The sequence below is a fragment of the Hemicordylus capensis genome, chromosome 8 (genome assembly GCF_027244095.1).
Source record: "Hemicordylus capensis ecotype Gifberg chromosome 8, rHemCap1.1.pri, whole genome shotgun sequence".
NCBI classification, from domain to species: domain Eukaryota; kingdom Metazoa; phylum Chordata; class Lepidosauria; order Squamata; family Cordylidae; genus Hemicordylus; species Hemicordylus capensis.
Window position 1 is genome coordinate 18,053,828 of NC_069664.1, and position 17,339 is coordinate 18,071,166.

The 17,339-nt window shown below is 45.5% G+C and overlaps 1 protein-coding gene across 2 annotated transcripts in view; it reads right to left on the reverse strand.

The window, feature by feature from the left end:
• Positions 1-12,148: 12,148 nt before the first annotated feature.
• Positions 12,149-17,339, reverse strand: part of DBNL (drebrin like) — a 32,633-nt gene continuing 27,442 nt past the window's right edge. For both annotated transcript variants that reach the window (XM_053269046.1, XM_053269045.1), the window contains 2 exons: positions 16,405-16,510; positions 12,149-14,478 (listed from right to left, as the gene is read on the reverse strand). In XM_053269046.1, coding sequence (XP_053125021.1) covers positions 14,339-14,478; positions 16,405-16,510 — 246 coding nt within the window. In that variant the 3' untranslated portion in view covers positions 12,149-14,338. The remainder of the gene's footprint in view (positions 14,479-16,404; positions 16,511-17,339) is intronic.

Sequence of the window (17,339 nt, forward strand, 5' to 3'; positions counted from 1 at the left end):
GGGCCGGGAAAGGCTTGAGAGCACAAATCTTCAAAAAGGGAGGAGCCACCGATGATGATGATGATGATGTGGGGAGGGGGCTCGTGTTTCCCTCCCTGTGGCTCTGTACCGTTTTCATCTTTTCCTGTTGGCAAGTTTCTTTCATCCTTTCCTTGCGTTTTGCCAAGTGAGATGTTGCTCCCATTTCCCAAAAGATTTTCCAGAGGAATCGCCAAAACAAGATGACTTATGGCATCTTAACAAGATTTATGGAGGCATAGGATAATGTGGATTATGGCGCACGAAACTGAGTCATACAGCAACATAGACAGACAGACACACACACACCACTTTTTGGCTGACAGCCCTCAGTGAACAATTATTCATTAACTAATTCAAAGAATATATTTCATTTGCATCCTGCTCTTCCTCCAGGGGGCCCGGTACCTGGTTATGTTCAGCCTTACAACAAGGTAACTTACTTCAAGGTAAGTTAGGTGTGGCCGGACCAGAGCTGAGTTCCATGGCTGAGCGGTGATTTGAACTCGAGTCTCCTGGTTTTTTGTCCAACACTTTAACCACGACATGCTCAAAGATTCCTGATGTGGCTAGAAGCACAATATAAAAAGTATCCTCCTCCAATCCAATGTAAAATGTAAAACTATTAAAATAAACTGGCAGAACAGCTCAGCAGGAAACACACTGAGATCAAATGCCACCATAAGCCTGTGAGAGTAAAAATTATAGAGGGTCCCTGAGGAATGAACAAGGGGAGGGAATTCCACCAGAGGGGTGGCGTGCCCCGGCTGAGAAAGCCCCACACTGCATTGCTAGCCACTGTTCCTGTGATGATGGGAACACTCTGAGCAGGTTTTCTGAAGAAAACCTTAATGGTCAGGCAGGTTCACATGAGAACAGATGGTCACATCCACCATTCATTAGAAGATGCCGGAGTCAAGTGGAGGCAGGTGAAGCAGTTGTTTATTTATTTAGTGTTAGATTTTTATTTTAAAACAATCTCAAATCAGTTGCCACAGGTACAGAAAGGAGCACAGGAGGCAAGAAGTGTCCGGGCTCTGTCACCATGGATGCATGCCACCCCACCATCAGCTAACCATCGGCTACCCTTGCTAACTGAGCAGAGAGGCACCTTTTAAAGTGGTGGATCTCTTATCCACTGTTGATAAGAGGGAGAGCAATTAGGAGCATAGGAAGCTGCCATATACCGAGTCAGACCTTTGGTCCATCTAGCTCAGTATTGTCTACACAGACAGGCAGCGGCTTCTCCAAGGCTGAATCTCTCTCAACCCTATCTTGGAGATGCTGCCAGGGAGGGAACTTGGGACATTCTGCATGCAAGGATGCAGCTGCTCTTCCCAGAGCAACCCCATCCCCCCAGGGGAAGACCTTACAGTGCTCACACACGTCGTCGCCCATTCAAATGCAAACCAGTGTGGACCCTGCTTAGCATGGGGGACAATTCATGCTTGCTACCACAAGACCAACTCCCCACCCACAATTGTTCCTACACAGCAACTCCAACACAGCACCCTTCCAATGGCTGAGAACTGTTGGGAAGTGGAGGAGGAGGAGGAATTGGAGGAGGATCTACTATTGCCATCCTCCTCACCCCACTGGGCACCCACTTCATTTTCCATTCCTAGCTCTGCTGATGCATCCCTCTTCTTCTCCACCACCCAACTTGAGAGAGGAATGCCACTGCCATCATTGCCTGGTTAGGATGTGCACGGAACCAGCTCCCTTCGAGTCGATGGTGGGGCGGGGTGGTTTTAAGGGTGCGGGAGGGTGCATGTACCCGACCACTACCCCACCACCACCATGCTTCCCCCTCCGGTGTTCTGTGGATAAATAGTCTGGCGGGGTGGCAGCGTACTTCCTTGCCACCCTGTTGTTTTACTGACTGGACGTCACCGGAAGTGCAGTGTGTGTGAGGTTCCGAACCTGTCCGGCATTCTAAGAATAGAACGCCGAACAGGCTTGTGCACATCCCTACCTGCCTGGTTTGGCGACACACTCAGAGTTCTTCTCAGCCAGTGCCTAAGCAGTACAGCCTCAGAGTGCTGAGCACCCACCTGCAGATGGCTGGAGCCTCAGGTTGTCCTTTGCTTCAAGAAGCAAAAATGTCTTGGGCCAACCCTGAGTGGTGGCATCTTCGGATGCAGCATCTGGGCTCTCTGATGTCACCTGTGGCTGACCTGTAGGAATTCTCTGGCTCTCTTTCAACTGCATCCAGTGCTCAGCCTGTATATATGTGCACATAAACCTCGGATGTACCTTTAAACACTCTTAATTATTTTGATTATTTTTAAGTACTCTTACACATGGCCCACTGTTTACAAGGATGCAGACGTCTCTCTCGTAGACAGTCTCCGTTATATTTTAAATTTTAATTTTTTAAAAAAAATTATTCCACCTTATTACTACCCTACGCTTCTATAGCTTCATACTCGTAATGCCACCTCCCTTCTGTCCTTTAAGAAGCATTTGAAAACTTACTTATTTGGCCAGGCGTTTAGTTTTTAAATGTATGTGTGTGTTTGTTTTAGTTGTTGTTGTTGTTTTAACTTATGTAAACCGAGTCTATGGAAGCCAGGTGGTCAATAAATTTGCTAAATAAATAACTGTAGTTTTCTGTTTTATACTGTACCCCTGCCTGTACTTCATGTATTCTACTGCTCTTATGCTGGTCTAAGACCAAAATAAAGGAATAGTGCATATAGATTGTGAGCCCTTTGGGGATAGGGAGCCATCTTATTTATTTATTTATTATTTTGCTGTGCAAACCGCCCTGAGCCATTTTCGGAAGGGCAGTATAGAAACTGAATTAACAAAACAAAACAAAACAAAGCAAAACAAAACAAAAACAGCACAGAGACACCACTGAATCTCCAGCGACTCTCCTTGCAAAGGAAACCCAAATTCAAGGTGCTCTACAAACCCCTGGAACTCCCCACCACTTGGATAACTGGGGCAACTGAGACGGCATCACAATATTGTTCCTCAAATATTTCCACTCCTTGTCATTCTAGACGTGCAACCTCAAAAATGAGGCATTATCTCGAAGAGCTTGCCTAAGGCCTCCTGGCCCTTCTGTGCATAATGTTCCCTTTGGTTACTGGCTTGGCACATTAACCGTGGCAACCCAGCTGAAGTTAGCACTTTCGTGAATACTCTGTTGGGGTGGGTACGGTTTAGGAAACTATGGGGCTGGAGAGCTGCTATTTTGGGTGATGGGGTCAGCGGGGGGCCTCACTCAATTCTGCCCGAGAACAATGCTGACCGACAATGCCGCCATTAATCTGCTTGGAGACTTGTTCTGCCCAGTGAGTCTGGAGGTCGTGTCCATGGTTACGCAGACTATGGGGCTCTTATTTCTCACTGGGATCTCAATAGTGAAAAAACCTTCCACAGCCCCAAATCATTCTTAAAACAGCTTGTTGCAGAGACTAGGAAATGGAGCTTGCCTTTTGCCGCTTTAGTGGCCTGTTGTTTCTCTAGACAGGACCTGTACCCGTAGCTATAAACTGGGTGGTCTTCGGGGGAGCTCCCACAACAGGGCAGAGCCACGGGGGTCAGGGACCTGCCCCACACCCCAATATTCCAGGCCCCTTCCCTGCATTTTCAGCTTTCATTTTTCTTTCTTTCTTTTTTAAAGCAAATTCTCTAGTCCTTTTACTCATGTGGAAGTAAAAGGAAAAACATGTGGGGGATATTTTTATCCAGTTGCTCAGGAGTGTGTCATTTTTATAGTGCAGTTTTTAATCTTACCGTGATTTATTTATTTATTTATTTGACGTATCTGTATACTGCCCCAAACCAAAGTCCCAGGGCGGTTCACCTACTTTATTTGACTTACTTTATTTTGTGTGTCATGCATGTTAGTGGATATATTATGTGCATGTTAATTTTGCATTTCACTTTTGTCAGCTAAGCTGGCTGGACTTGGTTCCAGGAAGTATTACCCCTATAACAAGAAGGTTCAGAAGAAAGATGGTTGGGCTGAGCAGAGACATTGCTAACTGAGCAAAGAGAGACCTTTTAAAAGTGGTGATTCTCTTTACTGAGCAGGAGGAGAGCAACTGGCCCTATCCAGCCCCAGCACAGCATCCCTCCAGTGACTGTTGCTGGTGTCTATCTTATGTTTCTTTTTTAGATTGTGAGCCCTTTGGGGACAGAAAGACATTTAATTTGATTTAATGTATGTATATCTATGTAAACTGCTTTGGAAACTTTTGTTGAAGAGCAGTATAATAAATATTTGTCATATCCGTATACTGGTTTATCTAATTAGGAGCAGTACAAAAAGGGTGAACAGAAATTAATTTCAAAGTACTAGAGCTTAAGGTCATCCTACAAAATTGATCGGCAGTAGGTGCAGGACAAAGGAACGGAAGTATTTCTTCATATAGTGCAAAATGTATGGAATTAATTACAGCAAGAGGTGGCCCTGATCACTCCGATTGCTTTAGGAAAGGATTAGCCAAATTCTTGGAGGCAATAAATATATCAATGGCACTTAGCCATTGTGGCTAGAGAGCTCAATAGATAGCTAGATATCACACAGTGGCTTTGCTGTCACAATGAAAAGTAGTGAGTCTGTGGGGGTTGGGGGATAATGTGCCTCATCATGAAAAAGGTTGAGGTAGAGGACATTTGGACAGATGCAACAAGGCAGATCTTATGTTCTCATTCTTATGTGCTGTGAATCACTGAAAGACCCGCAGGAGGGCAAACTGAATGGACAAGAGGATGGCATGATGCCCAGAACATACACAGCATATGAGTCACATCCATCGCACCCACAATTTCCTGCTGGCACACAGTATATGCCAATTAAAAGTAACCCAGAAGAAGTCAACTGTAAAGGGGCTAAAGTGGATGGACCACATCTGGTCCCCATCTGGGAAGGCCTCCAGAATTCATTGAATCTCGTTGTGCTGAAGGGCCACCCGCGGCATGGCCTTCAAACAAACTACTCTTGTTGCAGCAAACCCAGGCAAGATGCCCCTTTGATCTCTGGGGGTGGAAAAAGGGAGAGGAGATACAAGCCACTGTGATGATATCCATTGGTCAGTATGTATGAGCAACACAGGGGCACCCCTAGGTCTTCTGATATTGTGATCAAGGATTACTTCCTTGTTATCCCAAGGATCAGCACTTGTAAGAACATAAGAACAGCCCTGCTGGATCAGGCCCAAGGCCCATCTAGTCCAGCATCCTGTTTCACACAATGACCCCCCACCAGATGCCTCTGTGAAGCCCACAGGCAAGAGGTGAGGGCCTGCCCCATCTCCTGCTGTTGCTTCCCCGCAACTGGTATTCAGAGGCATCCTACCTCTGAGGCAGGAGGTGGCCAGAAGCCACCAGACGAGCAGCCATTGATCGACCTCTCCTCCGTGACCATCTAAGCCCCTTTTCAAGCCATCCAAGCTAGTGGCCATCACCACATCCTTGCGGCAAGATAATATGGAGGATCAATATAGAATCATAGCATTATAGAGTGGGAAAGGGCCTTCGAGGTCTTCTAGCCCAACCCCTGTTCAGCGCAGGAAGTTAATATCGTATCCCTGACTGATGGTTGTGTCGCCTCTGTCTTAAAACCTCCAGCAAAAGGCAGCCCTCGGGAGAAATCGGGGTGGTGGGTTTGATGGGCCTTGGTGACCTCTCTGCCATGTTGTGGATGCACACGCCAGCAAGACAGCCATCTCCTTGGATGATCTGTTAGATTTTCTCACATATGGCTCCCTCCTTCTCAGGAGCGAGCCAGCCACCACATCTTGCCTACTCATTGGGCAGTAGTTGGGTTCCGCCCTGTCCTGGAGGGCCGAGTGTCTTCCTGCTGTGCAGGCTGTGACCTTCAAGAGAGCCCTTAAAACCCAGGTGTTTGGCCTGGCCTTTCAGAGTTTTTAATTAGTTTTATTTTAATGTTAACCTGGTTTTCAGGGTTTTAGAGGAGAGCTGGTCTTGTGGTAGCAAGCATGACTTATCCCATTAGCTAAGCAGGGTCCACCCTGGTTGCATTTGAATGGGAGACTAGAAGTGTGTGAGCACTATAAGATATTCCCCTGAGGAGATGGAGCTGCTCTGGGAAGAGCAGAAGGTTTCAAGTTCCCTCTCTGGCTTCTGCAAGATAGGGCTGAGAGGGATTCCTGCCTGCAACCTTGGAGAGGCTGCTGCCAGTCTGTGAAGACAATACTGAGCTAGATGGACCAATGGTCTGACTCTGTAGAAGGCAGCTTCCTATGTTCCTAATTGTTCTGATAGTTTGTTTTTTAAGATGCTTTTTAATTGGTGTTCATATTTATATTTCTGTTTTAATTCTTATCGGTTTTAATGGTTTCTGGTTTTAATTGTAAACCGCCCTGAGCCATTTCAGGGCGGTATAAAAATTGAACAAACAAACAAAGAAATCCTTGTGGTTGTGGGTTGCCCTCTATAGATAGAGCCTCATCCCGGTCACTCAGCAACAGTGGCACTGAATGGCTCTTGATTCTCCTCCTCCTGCGTATCGCATGACTTCGTCCTCTGTGGAAGCTGCCATCTTCTTTGTGTTTCTTTTTAGACTGTGAACCCCTTTCGGACATGGAACCAGTTTCTTGGGTTTTTTGGGGTTTTTTTGCTATATAAGCCATCCTGAAGACTTGGTGGTGGTGATTGCAGAAAAGCAGGATATGCATATTCTTGTTCAACAAGGAGGATGGTGCAATGCAAGACATAAACCAGGGAACAAAGGAGGACAGCTGTAGAAGCAGATACTGGCAGCAAACAGTGGAGGGGAACCAGAGTTGAGAGGGCAGGAGCTGACAGAAAGGGGCATTTCAAAGCAAGTTTGCACACACCCAGACAGGGAGTGAAAGGCTGACCTCAGTAGACCAGTTCAGGGTGCTGAAAGCCAGTTCAAAAATCTCCTTACTGGGGAGTTATCACAGTGAAAGAGCAAATAATACAGCAAAGACAAAGCCGATCCGAGCCCTGAGTTCATTCTAGGGCATGCGATCTGGCCTGGAAACATCATGTTTGTGGTTGACGGGGGAGGCAGAGAGAAGAGAAAATGAGAAGAGCAGGGGTGTGAAAACAGGATATTCAAATAGGGAAGAGCCAAGGAGGACTGTGAAAAAATCCCTCCTAGAACAGACTGACTTGTGGGCCTAACAGATCATAGTTCAGAGCAGGAGTAGGCAACCTTGTCTCTCCAGCTGTGACTGAACTACAACTCCCATCAACCCCAGCCTGAGGCTGGGGGTGATGGAAGCTATAGTTCAACAACAGCTGGAGAGACAAGGTTGCCTGCTTCCGAGCTACACTACAATCTGCTCAACAAGGTAGCAAACCAATGGATGCAGCACTGGCAGCAACTCGCAGACATACTGACTTCTTGCACAGGGGCTGAGAGACAGAGAGAGACTTCTTTGGCTGCTGGACAGAGAGCAAGAGCTCAGCCAGGCTTATGTGGGGGGAGAGGTGCCCCTTTTGCCCCAATAATAAAAATAACCTAGGCGCTGTAGTTCACAATTACAAATTTTATTCCAGATGTTTGAGCCCCACGACTGAGGAAGAGGAGAGGCCCTGCCCCCGCAGGATTATGCCATTTCATCTCTTTAAGAGGATTGCTGCAGAGTCCGCGTTAGGAAACTTCACAACATGCATGATTTCACAGCTTCAGGGGAAGCTCATTAGGCCCTGGGGGGGGGGGGGTCGCCGCATGGGAGGGCAGAAGCCTCTTGGCACGGCAGGGTTGCTACTCGAACCCAAGCTTGGTCTGCATCTCAGTTTGTTTCCATGCCCACCCGTTTTTAAATGCCCACCCACCAGACCTGAGAGTGGGCTCAGCAGCTCAGGATGGTGGGTGCAGTGCCGTCCCAGGAGACTGACAGGCTTGGTTGAGATCAGGGGTAGGCAACTTGGGCTCTCCACCTGTTGAACTACAATTACCATCAACCCCAGCCACAGGAGGGCCAGGGCTACCTACCCAAGGCATACCGAATGCAAAGGTGCAGGAAAAAAGCAGCAAAGATGACCAACAGGCGGAGGCACCTTCCCAGCAAAGGAAAGGCTAAAGTGTTGGGGCTTTTTAGATCAGAAACAACAGTGGAGAACACGCTATGAGTTTGTCGAGTTATGCAGAGGGGGAGTGGGCATGCTTTCCCCGCTCTCTCCCATAACTCTAGATCAGGGCTGCTCAACTTCAGCCCGCCTGCAGATGTTGGCCTACAATTCCCATACTCCTTGGCTATTGGCCACTGTAGCTGGGGATGATGGGAGCTGTAGTTCAAAAACAACAGCCACCTAATGGTGCGGCGGGGAAGTACCCTGCCTAGGGAGCAAAAGGTTGTTAGTTTGAATCCCCAGACTATGGGAAAGACCTATATCGGGCAGCAGCGAAGTAGGAAGATGCTGAAAGGCATCTTCTCATACTGTGTGGGAGGAGGCTATGGTAAACCCCTCCTGCAGTCTACCAAAGACAACCACAGGGCTCTGTGGTTGCCAGGAGTCGACACCGATTCGACAGCACAACTTTACCTTTAGTTTGAAAACAGCTGGGGGACCCAAGTTAAGCAGGTCTGTTCTAGATGATGGGGTTATCCGGCTGAAACAGCCCAGCAGTAGATCTAGAACAGATAGGAGCAAGCGCTTCTGCACAATACAACAGGCAACATCCAGACTAGTGAGTCATGACTAAGCAACAAGACAACTTAGTCATGAATTGCTTCAGTCCCATTAATTTCTTTGGGACTTGCTTAGTGTCAGTCTGGATGCTGCCCAGCATATGGAACTCACTGCGACAAGACGTGGCGACGTCTCTCCATAGCCTTCCAGCTGCCTTTTCTACCTCACCTGGAAATCTCCATGCTTCCTGCTCCTTATTGTGTGCTGCCTTTGGGACACAAAACCAGCTTCTCATTCCTTTTGCTACACAAAATGCGCTTGAGAACTTTTATTGTTGTTGAAAACAGTATATATTCTAGATAGTTGCTTCTTCCTGCTAATCCCACATTGGTCTTTTTTCACCTTATCTTTTTGTTGCACTCTCCTGAGGGCAGGCACATCTGACACATCCACCAGTGTGGTGCAGGGATTATCCAATTAGGTTCAACTCTCCACTCAGTCATGAAACCCAATGGGTGGCTTTGATCCAGTCAGTCACTTTCTGTCAGCCTAACTTATCCTCTGAAAAGTAAAACAAGTACAGGAAAACCCACGTACTCTGTTCCTAAGGAAGGGCAGAATAAAAATGTAGTATATTATAAAAGGTTTGATTCAATTCTTGGTATATACAGAAATGAATTTTCTCTTGTACCACCTGAAAACATGGACCTACTACCACCAGCCACTTCCCGGGTCCTATTGCGTAGGCACAGCAGCCTCCAAAATGGCCACTACGCCGGGGAATAAGCGCAGAAAGGGCCGAAGACACCTGAACCAAGCAATTTTTACACAAAGGATGGCTGGTGGAGAAGGAACATCCACGGACACTCCCAGCCCCCGTCACCTCGGAGAAGCCCCCTGGAGGGAGTAAGTTAAAAAAATTAAAAGAAAAAAAGGCTCAACAAACCCCTGAACTGGGAAGTGGGGTGTTTCAGTTCAGGGTCGTGCCAAACCGGGGATGGTTCGGCACAACCCCGAACCTTCGAACAATAATGATTCAATATTGAAGCAGTTCGGATTTGAACCTGTTTGCACACCCCTAGACTTCAAGCATCGTTTTCCCTTCCTCTGGCAGCAAGATTAATTTAATGCATCCAAGTGCCCTAAGATGTTGACATATGAGGTCAGCCTAAGAAAAATCTAACAATTTAAAGTCTTTGGAAGGTGGGGGGGCTAGCCGGCTCCTTAGAGCGGACCACTCCCCATGAGTCCCTCCCCATGAAGATAATCTTGTAGGATCCTTCTCAGACACTTTTAATATCTGTAAAAGAGATTACTACCGATGCCTCATGCAAGGCGGTATAAAAATTGAACAACAACTAAAAAAAAAAGCAGGCTCTTTAAAGTTCTGAAGCTGCAGGAAGGCAATGAAGATGGGAGTCTTGTTTGCCTTGCTTTTCATTCCAAGGCACTGCTGCTCCATTTATTTCCTGGCCTCTAATGAAAAACACCCCATTCGTTCTGCAAGATTCTCGGTCCATAAAGTTGGACAGAAGTGCTCAATTACTGCTAATAGTTTGAGGACTTTTTGTTTTGTTTTAAATAGCAGTGGTGCTAGTTTCCTAATTTAAATCATGATGTTGCGGTTACAGCACTGGTCTAGGATTGGGGAGACCCGCATTCAAATTTCTGTCTGCCCATGTAACTCCCTGGGTGTCTCCAGATCAGGCACTGATCTCTCAGCCTAGCCTACTTCACAGGTTTGTTACAGGGACAAACATAATCATGTACACTGCTCTAGGCTCCTTGAAGGAGTAGGAAATAAATGTAGAAAATAAATACAATTTGTCATGGAAAATGGCCTTGAGTGGCACGACAGGCTTTAAACAGGCACATCTTCCAAAGAAGCAGCAACAGAGCTATGATTTAGACCTAGTTCTCATCCAAGTGGCGATTCTGTCTCTCCACTGGTCTGCTTCAGACTGCAAGTGAAAACTGCTCCTTACCACCAAAAGAATTCCTTGCATATAGCATACTAGATGCCAGGGAGAAAGGGTCTAGACTGGCCTTTTTTATTACATGCTAGTTTTCCATCTGCAAAGATTTTGTTTTCTATTTTAAGGAGAAGCATTCAGTAATTCGAGCCCCCACCTATTCACTTCATTACCTCAGAGATGACATTTTGCCACTATACCCTAGTCCCTTTAGATATCCCCACAGGGTACATAAAAGGAATATTTGCAATCAACACAGCAGAGTCCCCGCACAAAGAGCAAAGCACACAAGACAACCCGCTCCGCCAAACTCTGCACAACCTCAAACATATGCCTGCCAGCAACCACATTTGAGCCACAATGTTCCTTTTTTTAGAAAGCCCTTTTTCTCCCTTCATTGCACAATCGTTCCTGCCTGACCTCTGCTTTTCCCATTCCTCCAAAGAGGAAGCACTAAGCAGTTAACTCTGATCCCAACTCTAAAAGGCAACTTAAATGCTGTAGCCAAGAAAAGCAAGGAGCGTTTTCAGGAAGGCATGCTATATAGGCACATACCACAATGGCTACTTTGCCTCTGCCTCTTCTAGACACCCTAGAAGGGGCAGAGACGGCTATTCCCTTTGGGAAATCGTCCTGCTTCTTTCAAATAGCATTAAACCTCTTTTAGAAGAAAGGGGGGAAGAAACTGGGTAGAGATCCATTTCCTAAGTCAGCAACAGTGTTAGTCTAATGATTTCTTTGCTGGTGCAGGGGAGGCACGCAAAAGGAGTGGGGTGGAAGGAAATGAAATTGAGGTCCAGCCTGCAATCTGATTATCCATCTCGGTCTCGCTCACTGTCCCCACTGTGTCTGCCTGACCTGGTTAACTCGATCTGCATCACAGCTGCTGCCACCCCCACATACATCGTCCATTATAATCAACTGGTTTCCTGTCTTGAGAACTGGAAAAAAATGTATCTTGCAGTCGGTCTACTGGCAAATAGCCCTGCAGATCAATCTCTGTGTCATAATGGAAACAGCCGCCCCTGATTCATCTTATGGTGTTGAGGAAAACCTAGGCAGTCTCAGGTATTGCGATGCTGGGGCAAAAAATAAAAGCACCGTGTGAAGCTGGGATTAGACCTAAAATACTAGATACAGTCGTCCCTTGCCAATTACTGTTTTCCCAATCGTGGATGTGAGTATCCGCGACTGGGAAATTGTGACTACCCTCACCAACTGTGACCCATGTATCCGCGGCTTGGTGAGTTTTTTTAAAAAATGGTGGTTTTGTGGGGGACATTTCCGGGGGCCAGGAGGCGATTCTATCTACTACATTTTGGGGTCTTTTCTCAACTGCAATTCCCCTCACCCCATTTGCCACTGCTTTCAATGGTTCTTCAACCGCAAATTCACCAACCGCGAGGTTTTCCGGGAATGGAACCCTCGTGGTTGGCAAGGGACGACTGTACAAGAGACACTCAGGTAGATCATGTACCGTTCTAACCACAGGCCCTTTTTGCTGAAGGGGAGGGGGAAAGAGCAACCATCTCCAAATACTCACTTGTAAACAAAAGCACACACAGGGGTAATTTTAATCACTTTGTTCTTTTAATCATTCAGATCATCCTGATACAAGTCACAAGCTTTTCCCCAACCCAAGTCTCCATGCATGGCAGAAGGCTGGCAAAGGAGAATTTGAACAAAAAAACCAGAAGATACAGCAAATAGCAATGATTCTGCCTGATAGTTGGTAATTCTAATAAAAATCAACACTCAGGGATCCCTATGTAGCCACTGCAGGCTTGCTGCGGCCATTCCCAAGGAAAAACACTTTATTATTCCTGAAAGGAAAGATGCCATTAAAAAAACAAAGAAATTAAAACCCATCCAAATTAAAGCTGCCAAACCAAGAGGAATGAAAAGATGGAGAGAGGTCCCACATTCATCTCTAATCTTATTTAGGGAGCAGCGTTCCCTCTAACAGGGATTCCCAGATGTTGTTGACTACAACTCCCATAATCCCCCAGCCAAAGGCCATTGGAGCTAGGGATACTGGGAGTTGTAGTGAACAACAGCTGGGAATCCCTGTTAGAGGGAACACTGATGGGGAGTTAGAATGGGGTGTGTTTTCGAATGGTTCCCACTATATTAGTGAGATGGAAGAAGATAAAACAGCAGCCCCAGTCAGAAACACAATGAATATCTCAGATTGGGTAAGGAGCAGCATGTGGAAATGAAAGTCAATTTTTGAAAGCTGTTCACTACCTTTAAAACCATCATTTTCTAAAGTGCCACTAGGGGGAAACTAATAACAGAAAGAGGCTACTAAAGAGCTGTATTTAGAAGTCCTTGTTTCCATAATTATTACCACATCATGCAGAAGGCAGGGGATAATGCAATTTAAATTTTGCAAGACCGTTTGTTTTGCCTCTCAGACCACAAGATTCTTCTCTACAAAATCTACTCTCTATCCCAGATATCCACACAAGAAGTGTTTTGAAAGTTCTTCAAGAATCCCATCCAAGTTGCCTTGAGCAAAACAAAAGGAATGTAAAAATGGCTGATTTAAAATGTTAAGCTACACCTGCAGCGAATTCCTCACCAAGGGACAATGCTAGGTGAACGTTTGACAGAACTTTGCAGCGTGTCACACAATTGCCGCAGCACACTCAGCTGCCAAAAGTTTCTTTATATCCTGTTTTATTAAGCTATGTAAGGGGGGGTGGGGAGGGGAGAACATTACTTCAAATCCTATCTAAATGCAGTATCAGGCTTATAAAACCCAGAAAAGGCAACACAGAAATCAAGGTCCTCCTACGTTGACTGAACCACACACCACTACAGAACATGATATTTGAAGCAGTGTGATATTTGAAGCTAGCATCGCTTCCAGAGCATTAGTTTATTGCCTGCACTGATGGTGTTGATATCTGAAGTTGTATCAAGGAACAACAGTGTGGGGCTGTGTGTGTTGTTGTTTTTTAAATCAAGGGGAGAAATTTCACAATACCTAAGAGCTTAAAAGTTGGGCTGCTTGGTCCTCACACAAAGCATGGAGTGGGGTTTTAGGGCAAAATCTTCCACTGAAACAGAAGAATGTTGCACAAGAATGCCGCACAACCAGTGCACAATCCCATTCCTTTCAACAGAGCTTTGTCCTGGAGCAGTTCCTGCCTGATTGCATCTCAAAGCTATAACTCGCAACCTGTTTTCTCCAAGGCAGGGCTCTTGATTAACCCAGTTGTGGACTGCAGCCCAAAACCTCAACTGGCAAGTTACACAGGCCACTAGGTTATGTAGGCATTTCTTAAGATATCCCCTGACATGCTATCTTGGAAACTGTGACACGTGGAATGAGAAATCCGTTTGCACTATAAGCCCTGCTGTTTCTGTTATTAAGCCCTTCCTGTCTTCTAAACACTCCGTATTGGTGTTCGGAGAGTAATCTGGTCCCTGTGTGTCTAGAGAAGTGTTTGGCCAATGCCTTTACCTTCATCAAAAAGTATCCCCCACTCCCTCAAAAAACTGAAGGAAAATGTCACACACTGTCAAGATGGATTTCCTATCTTCACCTGAAAATGCCAGTTAAGGAAAACTAAAAGGAGGCAAAGGAAAAGTTCTGCTTCTCAGGGCAGCTGCAGATGCTGCTCGGACAACAGGGGAGCAGAGAAATGGCACTTCACTCTCAAAAGCCATACAATTTCACCTTGAAGAAGTGGATTTGACAGAGTGGTTCTTTCAGGTATTGCTTGTATTCTTCCTCTGGTACAAGGCAGTTATTCGAGGAGTTCAACATAGTTGGCAGGGAACATCCCAAAGTGGCCATCTGGACCATAACCACGCCACCAGCCTTCATCGATCATTTCAATGCTGGTGATTATGTTTTCAGGATCAAAAGAGATCTCAGTATCATCAGCTGAAAAGGGGAACAGTCACATTCAGAGAAAAAAAGGTTTATCTAAAAGCAAAGCCACCCACCTTATTCCACAGTCAAGCTGGCTAAAAGTCGAAACATGACAATCCAGTGACGTAACTCACACACATGAAGTCTGGATATTTGGCTCTAAAAGCAGAATTTGAAACGTGTACTTTACATAGTTTGCCTATAGCTAAAAGGAAGGTGTGAAGAAGGCGAGAGTGTGCAATGCCTTAGTTTTCAAGCCTCTATACCCTGTGATCCTTCCCAAAACGGTTTCTACTGCCAGCACCAGTCTTTACAGGCAGGCAGGGTGCCTGAAAAAAGCACCCTGAACCTTCCACAACATACAAGGGATGGTTCAAGCATGCTAGCGCGGTTAATTTCTCTGAAATTACCCTTGTGTTTTTTCTCCTTCACAGAAGGTGATTGTGTTACATCTCTTTGGAGAGCCCGTTTTTTTAAAAAAAAGACTCAGGAGGACCCTCGGAGAGAAGGCCCTCTTCCAACCTGCCACTGATCTTTCTTAATAAAAGGCCTAGGCTCTTCCACCAAATCTAACCAATCATCACGAAAATCCATGTAAGATTTTATCCTAAACTGTGCCCAGTCTCCAATATAAAGCCACACAAAATCATTTCAATACAAAACCATCACAATACACTACCCTTTTTCTTCAAGTGCCCTAAGTTAGCACTTGGAGAAAAAGGATAGTGGTGGTTTTGTATCGAAATGATTTTGTGTGCCTCTATATACTTGTGTTTCTTCTTCTCTTGGAGACCATAATCTATATCAGGGTGAACCAGAGGCTAACTTCTAACACCTGTTTGAATTATCTTGCAAAGATTGGTGGACTTGGGTGCATTAGGTGCTTAAGCAAGAGTACATACTCAGCGGCCACAAGCTCAGATTAGTAATGATTTAGCAGTTAAAAGATCCTGTGCATGCATTATTGTTTTGATGGACTATTAGGCTTCTGTTAAAAAAGAACAAGACTAAAATCAACCCACCCCTGATCTACACATGCTCGATTAGGAAAATACAATAGAATGCATCATAACTTAGGGAAAGGGTCAAGATCTTCCTTATGCTAGAGCAGTGGTTCCCAAACTGGGAGCCTCCTGGTGTTGCTGAACTACAACTCCCATCAGCCCCAGCTACAATTTATTGTGGCTGCGGCTGATCAGAGCTGTAGTTCAGCAACATCTGGAGGCTCCCAGTTTGGGCACCACTGTGCTAGAGAGATCAAAGATACCAGACTCAATCTGCTGAACAGTTTCTGATGGGGTAATGCTCATCCATGCTTCACAGTGCCAAGTCTAGGCCAGGGATTTCCTACTTTGGGTTACAACTTCCATCATTGCCAGCCACAACTGTGGATGGTAATTCACATTAACTAAAATGTCAAAGTTAAAATTTAGATTAAAAGGCAATGGCAGCATCGGGGGGGGGATTAGAATGGGGGAGGAAGAATGCAGAGTTCGGCTCCTGGTAAGCAAGGGGGAAAGGGGGAGGGAAGGCTGTTACACAGCACAGCTTTCTCTTCCTCCACCACAAAATTTTAATTCCGTCTCCCCGATCCCCAAAATAACCTATTTAGTCCCATTCATCCTCCAACTACTGCTCTTCTTAACTAGGGCAGAGGAGCTAACCTAACCACAAGCCTCAAGCTGTTACTGCTTTTGTTGAAGGTCAACAGAATACATCCCTACAACTCCAGCTAAACTGAATAAATAACACCTGCATAATTTATTATGTCTACAAAGAACTTGTACAGTTTTGTCTTCTGGCTTGAAGAACACTCCCCACCGGCCCTTAAAAAAATAATCTGTATTCTTTTACAACAGGGAAAGAAGCCATCCTTCCCAGGACATGCATAGAGAAGTTTAACGGGGGGGAGGGGGGAGAACCCCGCATAAAATATACCTGCTTGATAGTCATATAAGGCTCGAGCACATAAACCTTTTCCTTCCAGGTTGAGATTTTGTTGGTAGTTATCAACATAGTCATATTTAGTGTCTTCAGGCTCTTCCTACAGTGAAGAGAACATTGTACATATTTGCAAGTACACAAACATTAAATAATCACATATCCTTCCTCAGACCCTGCCTTCACTTCCTCTATTGCCTCCCTTAAATTTTAGACTGCAAGCATCTTATGACAGGGACTTATATTCTAATTCTTTGAAAAGCAACTTTCACATAGATGGCAGAACCTGACACCCTTTTCCTATTCATCTCCTTCCATTGCCTTTCTAGCAGGGAATCTTCCCGATACAGATTTCACAATGACACAGAAGAGTTTGATCCCTACACCCGAGAGGAAATCTTGTCAATATGGTAGATTTATCCTATTGTGGGGTTTATAAGGGTTTGTCTTACATAACCAGGACCACCACAGCCATATCTGCTGACTTGAGGCTTTTGTACTGAGTGCATGCCCACATTTACATGGGTGACAAATTCCTAGAACATTTCAGGAACACACCCTTGGTCCACTCTATCAGGATTTCATGTGCTTGCAGGCAGGACCGTCCCTAGGGGGCTGGGGGCAAATCAACATGTGTGGGGCCTACTTAATATTTCATTTGATCACAGAATCACACTGACTGATGACATACTGTTTAAATTTGGACATATAGTTCATTTGTAAGGAAAAAAGTTAAAAGCACAACACATGTGCTTCACAGTTCTCACTCAGACTTTCTGGACTGCAAACCAACTTGAGCATAGTGCATTTACACACACACACACACACACACACACACAAAAGGTTGTTCATTCAGCTGTTTACAATGAGCTCCACTTTCACTAGGTATGAAGTACTCTATGGACAGAGAGAACTCCTTCTGGAAGCTTTAC